Source organism: Nilaparvata lugens, chromosome 11 (genome assembly GCF_014356525.2).
Source record: "Nilaparvata lugens isolate BPH chromosome 11, ASM1435652v1, whole genome shotgun sequence".
NCBI lineage: Eukaryota > Metazoa > Arthropoda > Insecta > Hemiptera > Delphacidae > Nilaparvata > Nilaparvata lugens.
The window spans coordinates 43,694,036-43,712,266 of NC_052514.1; the positions used below are offsets into that span (position 1 = coordinate 43,694,036).

The 18,231-nt window shown below is 33.3% G+C and overlaps 1 protein-coding gene across 1 annotated transcript in view; it reads left to right on the plus strand.

The window, feature by feature from the left end:
* The window catches only part of LOC120353492 (glycine-rich protein DOT1-like), a 16,439-nt gene extending 802 nt beyond the window's left edge, over positions 1–15,637 (plus strand). The window contains exons 2-3 of the mRNA XM_039437316.1: positions 13,792–13,812; positions 14,146–15,637. Coding sequence (XP_039293250.1) covers positions 13,792–13,812; positions 14,146–14,702 — 578 coding nt within the window. The 3' untranslated portion in view covers positions 14,703–15,637. The remainder of the gene's footprint in view (positions 1–13,791; positions 13,813–14,145) is intronic.
* The last annotated feature ends 2,594 nt before the right edge of the window (positions 15,638–18,231 follow it).

Consider the following 18,231-nt stretch of genomic DNA (forward strand, 5'->3'; position numbering starts at 1 on the left):
GTTCTTCATATATTAAGCTTCCCAACAGTATATCTAAAAGAAATTGTATCATAAACCCACAGAATCAAACAGATTCTAAGTGTTTTATGTACGCATTACTAGCGCGACACATTAAAGGTAGTTGTAAATTTCGCGTTGATAATCGTTATTTTCGTTTATTAAACAACAGCAATCCAATATATAATTTCAACAACATTGATCCCCAACCCCATTAGGTCAACTGGATAGATTCGAAAAGAATAACCCGACAGTTTCTGTCAATGTATACGGTATTGACGATAAAAATCTAATTTATCCGCGACGAATTAGCGAATCAATTAGACAGGACCACTTTGATTTGTTACTACTCGTTGAAAAGGCGGACACCGATGATGATGATGACGAGGAGGAGGGCGGGATTGAAGAGGGGATGAGGGAACAACTGATGTAGCTACATGTAAAGTAGAAACCAAATCACACTATTGTTTAATTACCGATTTTGAAAAACTTGTTAGGAAACAATTAACAAAACATCATGAGAAAATATTAATCTGCCGTCGGTGTTTCACGTATTATACCTGTAGTCGAGATGGAGAGAGACGAATGAAAGAACACGAAGAATTTTGTTCACAGCAGAAAGTAACAAGGGTTTCTATGCCAAAAATTAAAGAGGACGGTTCGCCGCCATTTTTAGAATTTAAAAACCCATTGAGAAAGTATAAACTACCCCTAACCTGTTATGCTGATTTTGAATGTCTTCTCGTTAAACCAACATCATCATCACCAGCAAACTCCGAGTCTGATGATAATGAGGATGGTGATGGCGATGATGGAGAAGTTTATAGCACTGCACAGAGAAGGTCAAAGGGAACATCAGCAACAAAAATAAAGCACAATCATGACGTCATGTCGTACTGTTTATATTTCGTAAGGGACCAAATACAAATACCGGACAGTTCGCCACTAACACAGAAAATACCATCACGTCCTATACTGTATAGAGGTGATAATGCAGGCATTCATTTTCTAACCACTTTAACTGAATATGCTTCCCAGGTAATACAGTCGATAGATGAACATCATATTGGCATGTACCCATTGACAAGAGAACAAGAGCAAATGCATTCTGATGCAGAATTTTGCGACGCATGCGAAAAGCCTTTTGAAAACGACAAAGTTTATGATCATTGCCATCTCACTGGTTACTACAGGACTGCTCTTTGCAATGCATGTAACTTACAAAGACAACGCCAAACATACATCACAGTATTTCTACACAATTCAGCATCTTATGACACCCACCTAATTGTCTCTGCACTCGGTTCTATTTGTAGTAATAAATTAACCGTAATTCCTCAGTCAAGTGAAAAGTACATATCATTTACTATACAATTGTCCAATCAACTCCATCTCAGATTTCTTGATTCGTTCAAATTTCTACCCGATAGTTTGGATTTGTTAACCTCTAACCTTTTACAACCGGCTGGTCCTGAACCTTCTATTGATCAAATAGCTGCTATTCTCAAACACACATCGAAACATTTCGAACATCAAAGTTTACCTCTTGTATCACGTAAAGGAGTTTTTCCATACGAATACTGTGATTCTTGGGCTAAAATGGACGAGGAAAGTTTACCACCTATAGAAGAATTTTACAGTTCTCTTTGTGATAGTACAATAAGTGCAGACGATTATAGGCATGCACAAACGGTTTGGAAACACTTCAATTGTCGCACACTTGGACAATACAGTGACTTATATTTGAAAACAGACGTACTACTCCCAGCTGACATAATGGAATCTTTTCGCAACATTAGTCTCGAGACTTTCAAACTCGACCCTGCTCACTATTTTACACTTCCTGGTTTTTCTTTTGATGCTATGCTTAAATACACTAAAATTAAGTTGGAACTTTTAACAGATTACTCGATGTACACATTTTTCCATTCCTCTATTAGGGGCGGAATGGTTACGTGTGTTCACAGACATGCAGTTGCAAATAATCACTATACTGGTGCACCTTACAATACCCAAGAACCCAACAGTTTTCTAGCTTTTCTTGACATTAACAATTTATATGGTTATTCTATGTGTGTGGCACTTCCGAGAGCAAATTTTGCTTGGATGAGTCGTCATGAAATAGACAATGCTGTTGCCAACATGAAAAATTGGAGCGAGGACCAAACAGTAGGCTATGTGTTAGAGGCAGACATAGAATACCCAAATAACCTGCACGATGGACACAACGAATTTCCTTTTCTGGCAAGAAATCAAAAAGTTTTCCTATCCAATCAAACTCGACTCATAACCTCACTTACAAATCACACAAATTATGTATGCCACTATTTACTGTTGAAACAAGCTATGGAACATGGATTGAAATTGACAAACATTCGTAGAGGCATTTCTTTTGAACAAAGCAAATTTCTAGAACCATACATAAGTTTGAACACACAGCTAAGACAACAGTCTAAGAATAAATTTCAAAAAGATTTCCACAAATTACTCAACAATGTGATTTTCGGTAAATCGTGTATGAATTTATGGAAACAAATGGATTTAAAGTTGGTTAATAACGAGAAATCACTATTGAAATATATAGCTCGTCCCTCGTTCAAAGATCGTTTGATTTTTGGTAAGAACATATGTGGTATTACTCTACACAAGGAAAATATTTTGCTAAACAACCCTATTTACATTGGTTTTTCGATTTTAGATTTGAGTAAAACAGTAATGTATTTGTTCCATTATGATGTAATTAGAAAGATATATGGTCCCAGTGCCAAACTCCTGTATCAAGACACGGATAGTCTGATGTATCTGATTAAAACCGCCGACTTTTATTTGGACATAAGGACAAATGAAGATTTGAAACATTGGCTAGACACGTCAAATTATCCTTAGATCACCCAGCTTATTCCACACACAACCGAATGGTAGTTGGAAAGATGAAAGATGAATTTGCTTCTAAAGCTCCTTATCAGTTTCTGGGTTTACGGTCAAAACTATGGGCGTGCAGATTGTATAATGAAATTAATGGTCAACAGCAACAGCAGCAACATTTTGATAACGAAACAGAAGATAGATTAGAAAATGAACGTAAAGTGGGTCTTATTAAAAAAGCAAAAGGCGTAAAACGATGTATTTTGTCACGCGAATTAACAGCACAACATCCAAAGTCTAATCAATACATTTCATTTCAAGACTATTTTAATTGTCTATTCGAAGGTACAGAGATGTACAGAAGCCAGAATTTAATTAGATCAAAAAAACATAAAGTAATGACAATTTCACAAAATAGGGAAGCGCTTAGTTGCCAGGATGAGAAACGGTATATCTGTAGTGATAAAATTAGTACATTAGCTTTAGGTCACTATAAAATTCCACTATTAACAGAAGAAGAAGAAGAAGAAGAAGAAGATTTGTCTGTTGTGTCTTCTAGTAGTGAATAATTTTTTGTATTTGTTGTGTTGCAGATGATATCAAAAATTATTAGATTAAATGTTGATGCTGTCGAAGTAAGTTACAATATTGATCATCAGTGTATGAGAATAAGACACGCAGATTCCGCGATTGTAACAGCTTGTGTTCAACAAGAAAATTGTGGAACTTATTGTGTTAGATTCATATTTAAAATGAATATGAATAGGTTATGGTTTGAGGTTGAATTGACAGTGAGAAAAGCAGATTTTACATGTGTTGAAACAATTGTAAAGTCAAACAGTGCGTCATTTTACTTCTCATCATTTCTTTTGAAAGGTACATAATTATTTTAAAAAGTGAAAGTACTCATCAACTTCAACATTATAAAGACTCTATAGTGTGTGTGTGTGTGTGTGTGTGTGTGTGTGTGTGTGTGTGTGTGTGTGTGTGTGTGTGTGTGTGTGTGTGTGTATGTTTATTCATGTTTTATATATATAAATCTTTGCACTTATTGTTGTATGTTACTATATAGCACTGACACTATATTTGATTGTTACATTCAGATGAAGAAGAAAATCATAATGTTTTGAAAACAACAAAATGTATATGTTTTTTGTCAAATCAAATTTGTGACTTGTATGTCACTAACACACTCCAGTGTTTCACATATAGGTTAATAGAACTCTTACATTTTACTTCTCATCATTTCTTTTGAAAGGTACATAATTATTTTAAAGTACTCATCAACTTCAACATTATAAAGACTCTATAGTGTGTGTGTGTGTTTATTCATGTTTTTATATATATGAATCTTTGCACTTATTGTTGTATGTTACTATATAGCACTGACACTATATTTGATTGTTACATTCAGATGAAGAAGAAAATCATAATGTTTTGAAAATACAAAAATGTAAGTGTTTTTGGCAAATCAAATTTGTGACTTGTATGTCACTAACACACTCTAGTGTTTCACATATAGGTTAATAGAACTCTTACAATACACTCAATCATGTTTGTTTATCAAAAGAGTAATCGAAAAAGTTTTTGTCATTACCATAATGTGTTAATAAAAGAAAAAAACATAACTGAATCACACTGGCATTCTTTCTTTCTTACTTCTCTTACACACGAAACATGGTGAGATTATAGAACTATAAGTTTTTTAGATCCCCTTTACTTGAGGCATATGCTTCTTTTTCTTTATATTAATTTAGTTTAACATTTGTCAGGCTGTGAGTGATGCCCACATGCCCTGGTAGCTTTGGTGCTTGAGTAATGAGACGGATGATGGCGAGAGTCTGAGAGATGTACACCTACAGCATTAATAGATTGACCTACAGTTTTATAACAAATTTATTTGCAATTTTTCAAATAGAAACTCGTTAATTCGTGAACTTTATGTTTCAGCAACCTAGAAAAGCAAAGGACAAACTTCAAGACAAAGATAGATGTCATTGCAAAAATTCATCCAAAAATTCTTTCACGTCAGGATAATGGAAATTTAGGGAAATTTCAAAAGGGAAATTTAGGCGGGAAAAGGTCAGATGACGTCACTGAACAGCTGCGAGGTCAAGTGACGTCACTGGTCAGCTGATGAGGGGGCGGGGGGGGAGGGGGGGGGGGGAAACAGCTGATTTGAGTTGCAACTTCCCCTTTTTATCCTACTCAAGTCGCTTACTGAGTCTTTACGATGGCAATAACAACTTCAATACAGTACTGTGCTTGTACACACTATTTTCTCAGCTTAGAGTTTTTAACAGTTTCTCAATACAGTGAAACTCGCAAAACTAACCTGTACAGAAATAGGCAAATCTCCCGAAACACACTGTGATAAAAACACTTGGAAATCCAGGTAACTTACTGCTTCAACTCACTTCTAACAACTATTACTCACGTCTAAAACTACCAATTCTATTATTTTTCGGTTAAATAGTTGAAATTCTAAATAAATACGGAGTAGTAATACAGAGAATACAAACCGGGCAGTACAGTCCTGCCAACAACCAAGATGTTTGAGATGATGAGATGTTTTCCAATACAGTATTATTAATCACAAGTATCAATGCTGTACTTATTACACAAGTAGAACATATAAATCTATAAAATTTAGCATAACCTTTATAAACAGAGAATTAAATTTGCAAATTATGTCAGAGATGAAATGTTGATATAAATGTTGTGTAGTACAGTAGACCTAATGGAATCAATGAAATGATACAAGGGCTATCAATACTATCAACAGTGAGCTTGAAAGACAAATAATCTATAGATTGCAGTTGATTTCTATACAAATTTACGAAAGAATGACAGAATTAAAAGCAGTCATGCATCATAGCAGAGTTGGAATGAGGACTAAAATTTGCATTGATTTATAATGAAATCCTTAATAAATGCATTTCTTTGCATTCTACTTAAAGAGAATGTTGGACAACAAAATGCAAATTAATGTAGTGGGGATCATGTGTCGGCATTTCAATTATTATATAAATTAATGTCTCGTTGGATTCAAGACTAATCAATGCAAATCAACTTTTTACAAATACAATAAACATTCACGACAAATTGATGGTTTGCAAGTGAAAAACTGGGGACAGACACGATTTCAGACAATAGAGGTTTAGGGAGGTTATTCAACAATGATTTTGCGGAAAACATTTATTGTGATAAGCGTTTTTTGCATCGAATGACTGGAACATCATGCAAGCAAGAAACCGTGTTTATAGTAATCTTTATGAATAAATTAAGGATTCATCATATTGGAACTAAGCATGCTCTTAAGATCGGTTTCCTAGTTAATCAATTATTACATCACTTGGAAAATATTTGCTATACTACAAAGATGAGTCAGTTGTAGGCCTGCTACAAGAGGAAAAGCTTAGAAGAAATTAATGAAGAAAATTTGATATTGGCGAATCTCCTGTAAATTGCATATGAAGATGCATCACATTCAATAAAATGAACACTTACGCATGCCTCTGATTGTACCTTTAAATTAAGCTAGAAGCATAACAGGTAATGAATGAGATACACTGTGGGCAGGAAAAAAGGTTATTTCATGCAAAATTGTAAAAGTTCAGAAACTGACCATATTAATTTACTTTAGTATGTAACAAGAATACTTTTTCATAATTGAGCAATATATACTGCATATATGAGAGTAAGCATTTTAGTTTTTCACTCTAATCTGTCTTATTGCCAACAAGGTTTTTTAAAAAAATATTTTAGAGCATGAATTGCAAATTTAACTGAAATCATTTTTTTCAATATCTTACTTTAACGAATTTAATTTGAAGAAGACAGACATTTTAATAGTAATAATATTTTTATAAAGTTAGATATCTTATTGAATTAATAGTTAAGTTCAACATACAATTCACTATTGAAATGTTCTGATGCAAACATGATAAAAGCTAAGATTTTGCTATGTAATAAACTGAATACAGTAATGTGACATTCACATTTTTAATGAAAATGTATAAAATTGCATCAATAACTGTAATATTTTTGCTAGTCATGATAAAATGGGAATAATACAGCCCAGAATGCACACTAATTGAATAATAATATGAAAAAATGTAGCTTAATTGATTACATTGGTGTGTTATTCTCATAGTAACAAATTGAATTTGAATTATGATATAATCAAAATCACATTAGAATCAACAAATAATAAGATATTAAATAACTTCATTGATATTCTTTTCATTTATATAAGAGGTATGACTAATAAACTTGATACAATAAACATACCAATACCCAGGTTCACAGACAGTCTGTAAATGTCATGTAACTCCTATCATGTATGTATGTAGTATAACAGTATTAAGGCCCATTGACGGCTTGAAAATTTTATATTCAGGCGAGGTGGAACTTCCGTCAGGAACTCCCCACCAATAAAAGTCACACGAATATTATTATTATTAACTCCTATTATGAAAAATAGCATTCCAAACTTAGAAATCAGATTAATAAATTATTAATACTGTATCTATATAAGTATATTACTGTAGCTTGCCCAGTGTTAGATATGGTTCAAGTTTTGATTCACAAATTGACTTGTAGTAACAATACTAAACTTTAAATTATCTGAAAAGTACCGCCATAATTTTCTCTGAGATTACTACTCTTTAGATAATATGATCTGATTTTGTAATTATTTTATCAACGTCCTATTGAATTTCCAATCATTTTCAGATCCATTATGCAATTTAGAGCAGTTACTTTTTTAACAACAAAAGCACAAACATGCTTTTCTCATATTGAATTTATTCAGTGAAGTTTTTTAATCTTCTTATTTTCAATTCTTTTCAAATCGATTTCTTAACATAGCCTTCAGATGAACAGTTTACTCTTAAATGTACAGTTAGTGATTTTGATTTAGCATTTTTAGTTGTTAATTAAACAATAAACTTTGATTTCAACAATAGTATTATTAAAGTATAATTTCTAATCATCAATACTACTAATTACTGCTACAATAATGTCGTAGAAACATGTAGATTGAGAAAGATAGCTGAAGAAATTGGGTTAGACAGAGAGTTCGAAGACCCTTCCAGTGGACATGGTCATTATCGAAGATCCGCGAGGAAGGCGCCAAATCTTCACATCCCCACAACTGAAAAAGAAATTCTAGTCAAACTGCCAGCACCATTTGTTAGTATGTTAGATAATACACACAAATCAAGAAGAATCTTATATAGTTTCTGTCAAATGTATTTTAATATATTTTTAGAGAGAATTTGAGAAGAAACAGTGATACAGTGAATAGAATTAATTAATGGTGATAACGTGAAGGTAAAGGTAAGTATTAGAGGTGGAGTCTTGAACTCTTGTGCCAATCGCCCTCTACACACAAGTTGCATAAGTGATGGGTGTTCTTGAGAATTACAATATTAAAAAGGTTGATGATCTAAGCCTACATTCAAGATTTTTATCATTAAGGGGGCTACCAGGTACTACCATTACTCTGGAAACAGTGTTCATTCTGTACTGGTTAAACTCTTGACTGAATTCACCAAATTTTCAAAATTTATTCTAAGATTTTAGAATTTTGGAAACTATGTGCATATATTCAATTTTGTTTTGTTTGATTTTTCTGGAGATTAATTAATGAAAAATTTCAACCAATTCAAATTCAAAATTCTCCGGAATAATACATACCGTACTATGGTAGTATGCGATACTAAACGACACTCTAGTATCAAAAGTTCCAATTTGAATAGTGTGTGATGTTACTATTTATAGGAATTTATTAACAAACATATTTTTGTTCCAGATGGATGTTGTATTCTATAGCTACAATATTAATGATATAGAAGTTAAGCTTCAAATTAGATCTCTTAGTATATAGGTAGGTTTTTTCATTATTTTAGTAGCCTTATTTAGTAACCTTTTTCGATGAAACTCAGCTTCAGCTAAAAATGCCTTCATTTGGCAGAAAAAGGCAATGAGAATAATATTTGATCTGAGTAATAATGAAACTTGTAGTAATATTTTCCCGGAAAACAAAATAATGACTTTGCCATATCTGTACATTTTTTATAATTTAGTTTTGTTGAGAAAAATATTAATTTATATCAGGAAATCTCTGAAACTCACATTACAATACTAGACAAAAGACATTGTTAGACCTAGGGTTAGACTGCACAAATCCATTAAAAGTTATAGGTATCAGCAGATTCTTCTCTATAATAAATTACCAAGTAGTGTGAAAAATTACCATCGAAAAAATTCAGTAGAGTCTTAGGTAACTGGCTGAAAGCAAAAACGTTCTACTCAACGAAAGAGTTTTTGCAATGTATGTGTATGTATAAAAGATGTATCAATATGTTAAAAGATGTATCTGATATGGGTTGATGAGAAATCATTACAATCTTGGTTCGGTACAACGACATATTTCAACTAGACTATAAGTATAATGAACTTGTAAATTTTATGATATTTAAACGTAAACTGTTTCATTTATGTAACTTACAACACAGGTTGTATGATAATTATTGTATTATAAATGGTTTCATTGTTTGACGATGCTTATTGCTTTTTTGTAAAGTTTTATGGCAAATAAAATTCTTGATGAAAATTATAAATTTTGGAGATTTTAAATGTACACTGCAGCCATCTTGAATTGAGTTTTGGTACTTGGAAAATGGGTTAAGATCCGAAAAGGAATTATAGGGTTCCTGATAAGTCTTGTGACATTGTAGCTAGACAAATTAAAATGATCATTCAAAATGACAATAATATACAGTTTCAGGAAAAGGAACAGTTTTAGGTGATGTTCTAGGCTGTGTATTTTCTGCTATAAACGGATGAATGTGTAAATGAAAGAAGTTCTAGTATTTTTGAACATGTGGATTATTTATAATCATGGACAGATAAAATAAAGGTTAAAATGACATTAAGAAAATAATTATAATGAAATGTTTATATGCTTCAAAAAATTTATGACAAGTAGTTTAATCATATACGATTAAGAAGAGATACAACTTATGAAGGACTGGTTAATTTCAAAGAAAATAACCCAAAGATGAACCAATTTTTTACACAGTATTTTCTGAATGACTAGGGTATTTCAATAAAAACACCGTACAACTGACTCATGTGATGTGATAAAATAAATGCGACTTTACAAAGCAAATCAAGAAGGATGGAAACAAAAGTAAAAAATATTACAAATCTATATTAGTCCATACAACCAACACCCATGCTTACTCAATTCGATCAATACAACATACTTATAATAATAATACTGGTTGAAATGAAACTCAAATTGGGTAATGCCAACATGCAAAAATATGCTCTCATGCTTGATCATGATCTAAGTTTGTTGATCTAAGTTGATCAGAAATACAGTAACTATATACGGTACATTTCCTACAAATTCTTAAAAACAAGTATAAGAGAAATTTAGGAAAGATATAATTTGACTTTTATTTCAAAACTTGGGAGAACAAATAGGACTTAGCTGGCTGACTATTGTGTGAAATTGAATGCATCTTTTTAGTTATTTTGGCAATTACTACCCAAATCAAAATTCCACAATCAATATTATATTTCTCTTCAATGTTTTCTGGGAAAATTTGGATCACTAATAATTAATATGGTTTTGTGGAGAATTCTTTGTTCTTTCCATCAACTTCCAAGTTAAAGAATGGATAAGTAGTAAATTAATAGTGTTGAAATGAACTCTTTTCATAGGGAAATCGTACTGTACCTATAAATACGACTGTTGGTTATACTATGATATCAGTTGAAATATTGGTTATTCTGACCACATAGTGTTGAATAGGAAAATCTGACCTACACTAGTAAATGCCTACTACGTGACTTCATAGAACTAGATCCGCTCTATAGCCCTATTGCATATACCTCTACTATGGTATCAGTCCAAATGCAAATAATTCCGTTCATTCTTAGTATTGCAAATGAACCATGTTTGTGAGAAAATTAGATCTATTCGACTATTGACTATTACTATCGATTAACATTGATATTGCTATATCCTTGTCTATCATTCGACAAAGCAGATAGCACTATCATTTTCTAGCTCTGCAAAGTTGCTAGATCGTTGTTTAGCAATGTAGAAATTGACAAAATTCCATCTCAATAATTTCGAAAACGCATTACTTGGTCAGTGATAAATATATTTTTTTGGCGAATAAAGTAGGCTATATTTGATGATTTTGAACAAGAATTAATAGTTAATATTACAACAGATATACCGGTATCAACTATCCTTTGTAGAAGGCTGTGCAATGCATAGAATCGACAACGCTGTTCTCCTATCTTTCTACACTGTCATTAAAACGTGAACCTCACTTTAGACTATGACTATATTGTATGAATGAATTATGACGCGATATTTTTTTTCACTTTAGATTAAGCATCTTCACCTAATATGATGTATATTAGCTCTATTATTCCATTCATTTCTATAAGGCTACTTGATAGTATAATTCTCATCTCTATTCGAACAAACAATAGTATATTTCGCACCTAGGGCCGAAAATGAGACTTTTCTGGCTCGAAATCGGTTTTCAAGTCCGAGGCCGTAGGCCGAGGACTAGAAAAGATTGAGAGCCGGAAAAACATTTTTGCCCATGGTGAGAACGTTATTTTTCGCCACACAGAAAAATAAACAATATATATATGATAATAATTGTCTATTATAAGCACTTTCGAAAGCAAAAGTGGAGGTCATAGTTCTAGCAAATCTGAGGTAATCTGAATATCAAGAAATTGTCCAAGTATTTTTATTTTTTATTCTGATTTGTCTAAATAACCTAAAAGATCATGTTCAATTATGTAAGAGGTTGAGTTTATACTTTTTATTCTTCCAAATCACAATAAGATGATATTATTATAAATGTTTCAATTATTGAATGATAAACACAAATAATGAAAAGTTTTTGATCAGCTGTTTTAGCACATTTGAAATTTAGCCAATCTGAATGTCAACGGAAGTTTAGGTTAGAAGTTCTATCCTACTCTGAAAATCGAATTATTTGAATAGTTTATAATATATTATATCTTATCTGTATTTCATTCATCCAAATAAAATGATAGTATATTATTACAGAATAATTTATTGAATTCTAGAAGCATAAAATGATTCCGTTTATCCACCATGTTCCATGATAAACGCTGTAGGCCTACTAGGAGGTTTGAGGTTAGATTCTATTATACTTTGAAAATTGAATTTGAATAGTTTATAATATCTCATTTGTATTTCATACATCCAAATAAAATGATAGTATCTTATTGCAAAAACTTTATTCAATTCTAGTAGCATAAACTGATTCCGTGTCATAAACTATTTTGTAAACACGTTCACATCAAATCAGAATCAGCTGACTTCAAGGTTATTTTACAGCCCTAGGGCTGTAAAAATTTTACCGGCCTGGTCGGAAAACAATCACTTTCGGCCTCCATATGACGCACGTAAACCAGCTCATTACGTCCAAGTGGGGCGAAAAAAATTTTTCTTCCCAATAACAATTATACCTATCAGTTCACATTAAAATCTCTGTCTATTTCCTTTCTTATTTATGTGTATTTTTTGCTTCTACAGTCCATGTTTATCTTGAATAACTAATTGATTTCTTATGAAATGAATATTGAATACAGACTTTGAAACTTGAAAAGTAGGATGCTGGAATTAATACCCGTTTAGTTTTAGGGATCGAGAGTTAATTATGTAACAACCATACTCGTCGATCATTGTTTTTATATATTCATACTAGGGATTAATACAAGTGGCACAATATTCATTCATTTCTTGATTATTTCATAAAGTTTTCTAGAAATATAGCTCTAAATAAAGGAGTTACAACCATGAAGCCTGTTTTTGTATTTTATTACAAATTTATTTTTGATTGTGATTTTTTTGTATTTTGATTTCTTTTATGTATAAATTGTGTTGAATTGAATAAAATTGTTGATTGTTTGATTAATAGTTTTCTGCGTTATTGTGATAAGATAACTAGAGATTGATTATGTTATAACAACAGAGTCTACTACTGTACTTATGGAGAGTGATAATGGTGAATCAATCAAATTATATACTCTCCCATTATTGAAATAGATTCACTGTAGATTGATAAAACGTTGTATGAATCAAATTTGTGTACTCTTTCATTATTTTTGTAGGTTCACCATCAGAGAATGGTGCGTCAGACGAATTCAGTTTGCATTGTTTTAATAAGTAGCTACTGCAATTTTTTCACGAGGTTCGATAGTGATGTCTAATATTGTTGTTGCAGCTATGGTGTGTAGCAACAACGATGAGCCTCCTGTCAAGCTGCAGCGGTGATGAGCTTCCTCTCAACAGCAGCCCGGGAGACGCAACAGCTGTTGAGACACAGCTGCAAGAGCTGCATGAAATCGAACAGCTGACTCCGATCATCATTGAATCGGTAGCCACTTCAGCTCAGGACAAACGCGAGCTAACAGCTGCCGAGCTGGCAGCTCAAGCTATCAGGCTGGCCGAGAGCGGCAGGTTGACTCAAGGTCAAGCATATGTCGGCCAAGGTCAGAGCCAAGGATATGTGGCAATAGGTCAAGGTCAAAGTCAGCCAGGGCAAGGTCAATCGGGACAAAACCAGGGATTCCCCACTTTGGTTGCACCAGGAGAAAATAATGGTCAAGTTGTGACGGGTAGCTATATACAGGGTTTCAACCATGGCTATGGTCACGGGGGTCATGGTCATGGGGGGTACAGTGGGGGTCATGTAGGAGGTCATAAGGGAGGTCATGGGGGAGGAGGAGGAGGTGGTGGTGGAGGAGGAGCACATGGTCATAAAGGAGGTCATGGAGGGGGAGGAGGTCATAAAGGTGGTCATGGAGGAGGTCACGGTGGTCATGGAGGAGGTGGGGGTCATGGAGGAGGTCACGGAGGTCATGGAGGAGGTCACGGTGGTCATGGAGGAGGTCACGGAGGTCATGGAGGAGGTCACGGAGGTCATGGAGGAGGTGGAGGTCACGGAGGAGGTCACGGAGGTCATGGAGGAGGTCACGGAGGTCATGGAGGAGGCCATGGAGGTCACGGTGGAGGTGGTGGTGGTCACGGAGGAGGAGGAGGTCATGGTGGAGGTCACGGAGGTCACGGAGGAGGAGGTGGAGGTCACCATGTTCATGGAAAAGCAACATCATATCAAAGCTTTGTTCTCCACAGTTATAATCCTGTCAAGGTTTATCTGAAGAAGGGTCACGGAGGTCATGGAGGAGGCCACGGTGGAGGAGGCCACGGTGGAGGAGGTCACGGAGGAGGTCATGGAGGTCACGGTGGAGGAGGTCATGGAGTTCACGGTGGTCATGGAGGAGGTGGAGGTCACGGAGGAGGTCACGACATAAGCTCCAACCTGGAAGGTCACATAGAAGGACCAGACGGTAACAAAGGCAGCAATCTCATCTCAGGCCTTGAGGGAGCTTTCGAATTAACCGGCAACACTGGACCACAAGATGTCGGAAATTTCGGAAAAGGACAGAACATCATCAACGGACACGGCGCCTATTTCGGGCAGTTCAACCTCAAGGGCGGCAGCCAATCCCAAAAAGGCATTGAATCCGGCGGGAATTTCGTAGGCCTCAAAGCCGGACCACAGAAGGGAATTGATGTCAGCAATAATTATGCAGCAATCAATGCGCATGGTCAAAGGTTGCAAGTGCCTGGTCGGCTCATCCACAGGGATCACGCCGCTAATCGCCTCAACTCATTCCATGATAACGGTTATCAACATGCCGACTTTTTCAAAGATAGTCACATCAATGGTATCGACACCTCCGATAAAGATCAATAACAGTAGGTCTTTGTTACTCTAGTAGATAATTGAAACTTTAAAAGACTTCCAATTTGCATGTTAGGCTATCAATAAAAATGTTATCCTATCATTAATTTAAGCCTAGCAATAAATGTTATTATATCTGTAGACTTCATCTCAAAACTAGTTGTATTGGTTTATTATAGTAGTTAGTTATTATTACTACAGTCACAGCCTCAAAAGTTGATCCCTGGACCGATTTACCTCTTCCAGAGCATCAAGAAGCTGTTATGAATAGCAATTATCAGCTGAGTTGTTCCATAGAGAATATATGATATTACTTTTGTTTAGTTAAGAAGTTGATATTGTGGTAATTATTCATATTGAATGAAAAAGACTAAGAGATTGTCAAAAAACCACAGATTTATTGATACTTAGAAAGACCGCAATGTGACAATAAGACAATGGTGTAATAACCGAAACCGGTCTTTCTAAGTATCAATAAATCTGTGGTTTTTTGACAATCTCTTAGTCTTTTTCATTCTATATGATATTACGATATATGAGTGTTCCATGCCGCTCTTCTCTATGTATTCCATAGAGAAAGATAGCATATTATAATATCTTTTCTTCTTTAAAATGTATGTATTCAGGACTACTTATTTTCTATTTATAGAATAACATCACAGTACCCTTTTTTGAAAAGTTCTTAGTATAAAATAACAGATTAAAAACACAAATTAAAACTAGTTTTGATGTTTCACATCATCTTCAAGTTTTAATAATAAATTTCAAAAAAAGATTTTTTAATTGTAATTCATTTTTAAAACCTGAATATGATGTGAAATATCGAAACTATAGTGTGGTCCACGTTATAATGGCAGTAAATCAAGATAAAAGAATAGCGGTGCCGATTCTCTGCATTAATTAATTATATATTTCTACACTGTCAAAAACATAATTGGCATCGTTGTGGACCTAGAAAAGGATAGTACCACCGGCTTTGTCGAATGATAGACAAGGATAGCGAAATCAAAGTTGATCAAATACTGTCATTATAACGTGAACCTCACTATAGTTGTTTTAATCTATTATTTTTATAAAAAACTTTTCAAAAAAAGGGTTCGATTATGTTATTTTATAGATATCTTCTCTCTATGATTGTATCCAGCTATTTGAGTCAACCAGTCAGCACACCGTAATTTTTAAAAAATTGGGAACACAGAAGTCAGACATGCGCAGTTTGCTTATTCCACCTCCACCTGCCCCCACTCTGACAAACTAGGGATCAAGTTATCAGACCAAATCTGTAGTTCAATATTGTGTTATTGGAGAACTGTAGTTAGCTATTATTACTATAGTTTTGTTGTTGTAGTGGAATAAGTGATTATGATTTATTTTAGTATTATTGATATGATGATGGTTGATATGTAAATAGTATTATATCCAGTTGTAGTATCATGTTGTATCAAGTTGAAGATTGTCTTGCAATAAAAACTTGAATGTTAAAGTGAGTTGTTACTGAGAATATCAACCTGCAGTAAGCACTGCTGTATAAATTGGAGTACGGTAATCTACAATGAAATATTTCATATTGCATAAATAGGATGAAATAAGTTCTGGAATAATTTCACAATATTTTCTTACTGCAGAGGAGTATGATGTTATATGTTGATGAGCTCTCTGGATGAATGAATGAAATTGAAATTCATTAAGAGAATTCATCACTTATATAACTTTAATTGCAGTATAAATGATAGAGTATGAAATGATTTAATCATCAATGTAGTACGGTATGATAACAACGAATGATGATTTACAAGATACGGTACCTACAAAGAATAGGCTCAATATAGAATAAAGTTCAAAACTGCAACTTAATTGCATTTTTACAATGCCAAATAGAGGAATCATTCAAAGAAAAATGATAAAAAATTTACCTGATAAAAAATTATATGTATTCACTATATCAAATACGGTAGATAATGGAAAATGAAACATTATAATATAATGTTTTCATTTAGTAATACCAAGCTCAGAACTGTACAGTCTTCATTTGGAAATCTCACATTTCAATAAGTCATTAAGATAATAAATTGAAATTATCTTCAACTGTACCACAAAAATTGCTATATATCAGTAACTAACAGAAATTCTGAAGTTAGGTACAATGTTAGAAGTTTACCTTTAATTATCAGTGATCGTTTCTCTATAAATAATAAAATGAGCCTAAATATGAAATGAACAAGAACTTCAATTTATCATCTATCAAAAAGACTACTACAAAATTCATTCAAAGATAACATAAAGTTTTTCATTTCCAAGAAACATAAAAAATAATGTGAATTTTATACATGTAGGTCCAACTTTCAAGTTAGTAATAATATTCCACCTTGAAGGAGATTCATAAATGAGTATTAGCTCACTATCATGTGTGCTTCCATTTAGTATTTTTTGAATTTTTGTAATTTATTAAAATAATAGCTAAAGGAAATATTCGAATTCAATAACCACTTATTTACATCAAGTTCCTGAAACGAATATAGGCCTAGCCTACTACCTATACGAGTATAGTTACTGTACTGCCTATAGTTCCTATAATCATAGTTATGAATAATATATCTAGTATAGTTCATAGTAAATGAATACAGTTTATTTAGTTCAACATATATTACATAGCACCAATGTACTGGAAAATAACCTATTCACAATCAGGCGAAAAAGATAGGCTATATTCCATGATTATAACAACAGTAAAAGTACATACCTACTCTATTTTTATAATGTGTAGACTCGAACGATTCCTTCCACAATGATGAATAACCAATGAGAGTGACAGTACTATATTGTATAGACCACATGAAATCGATTTTCTTCAGAGAAAGTCCCCGTTTCTGGTATTAGATAACCGTATAGCGTGATGAAACAACGTTTAATATGCTACATAACTTCAATACAGGAAAATATGTAAGGCGTTCCAATCGATCATAGCTGATTGACAATAAATGGAGATTGACAGTAACCGAGAGATTGACGATATTGGACAGACATGAGAAGATTGATCCAATTTAGTGGATTCAGGACTGGTCTTATTTCAATGGATAAAGTCTGCTCTGGATATGGTTGCAGTATAAAAAGAAATAAGTATTTGAACTGCCATTCATACAATATTACCTTTTACTAAAGTGAGATTCAAGTTATAGAGTCAGTCTAAATTAATGATAGGAGGGCATTGTTGCCACTTTTCTTCTTCCACAACCTTCTACAGTACTTTATAGTTGGGATTCAAGTTATATCTGATCTAACCAGATCAGACAAGATCTCATCCCGGTTTAATTATTTTGACCTGATATGTTGCGATTCTTGTTAATAATTAATTCTATCACAGATTAATTGTATTCGTCAAGAAAATATTTTCCCATATTTTAATTATGAATTTTCAGGCTTTTGAAGGTTATAACAAGAAAAATATGCGTTTTAGAGGAAAATTTTACAAAACAAAAATTGTAGAGGAAGATTTTCATTGAAAAAACGGTTGAATATCTTGAACGGTTATTGAAATACAAGC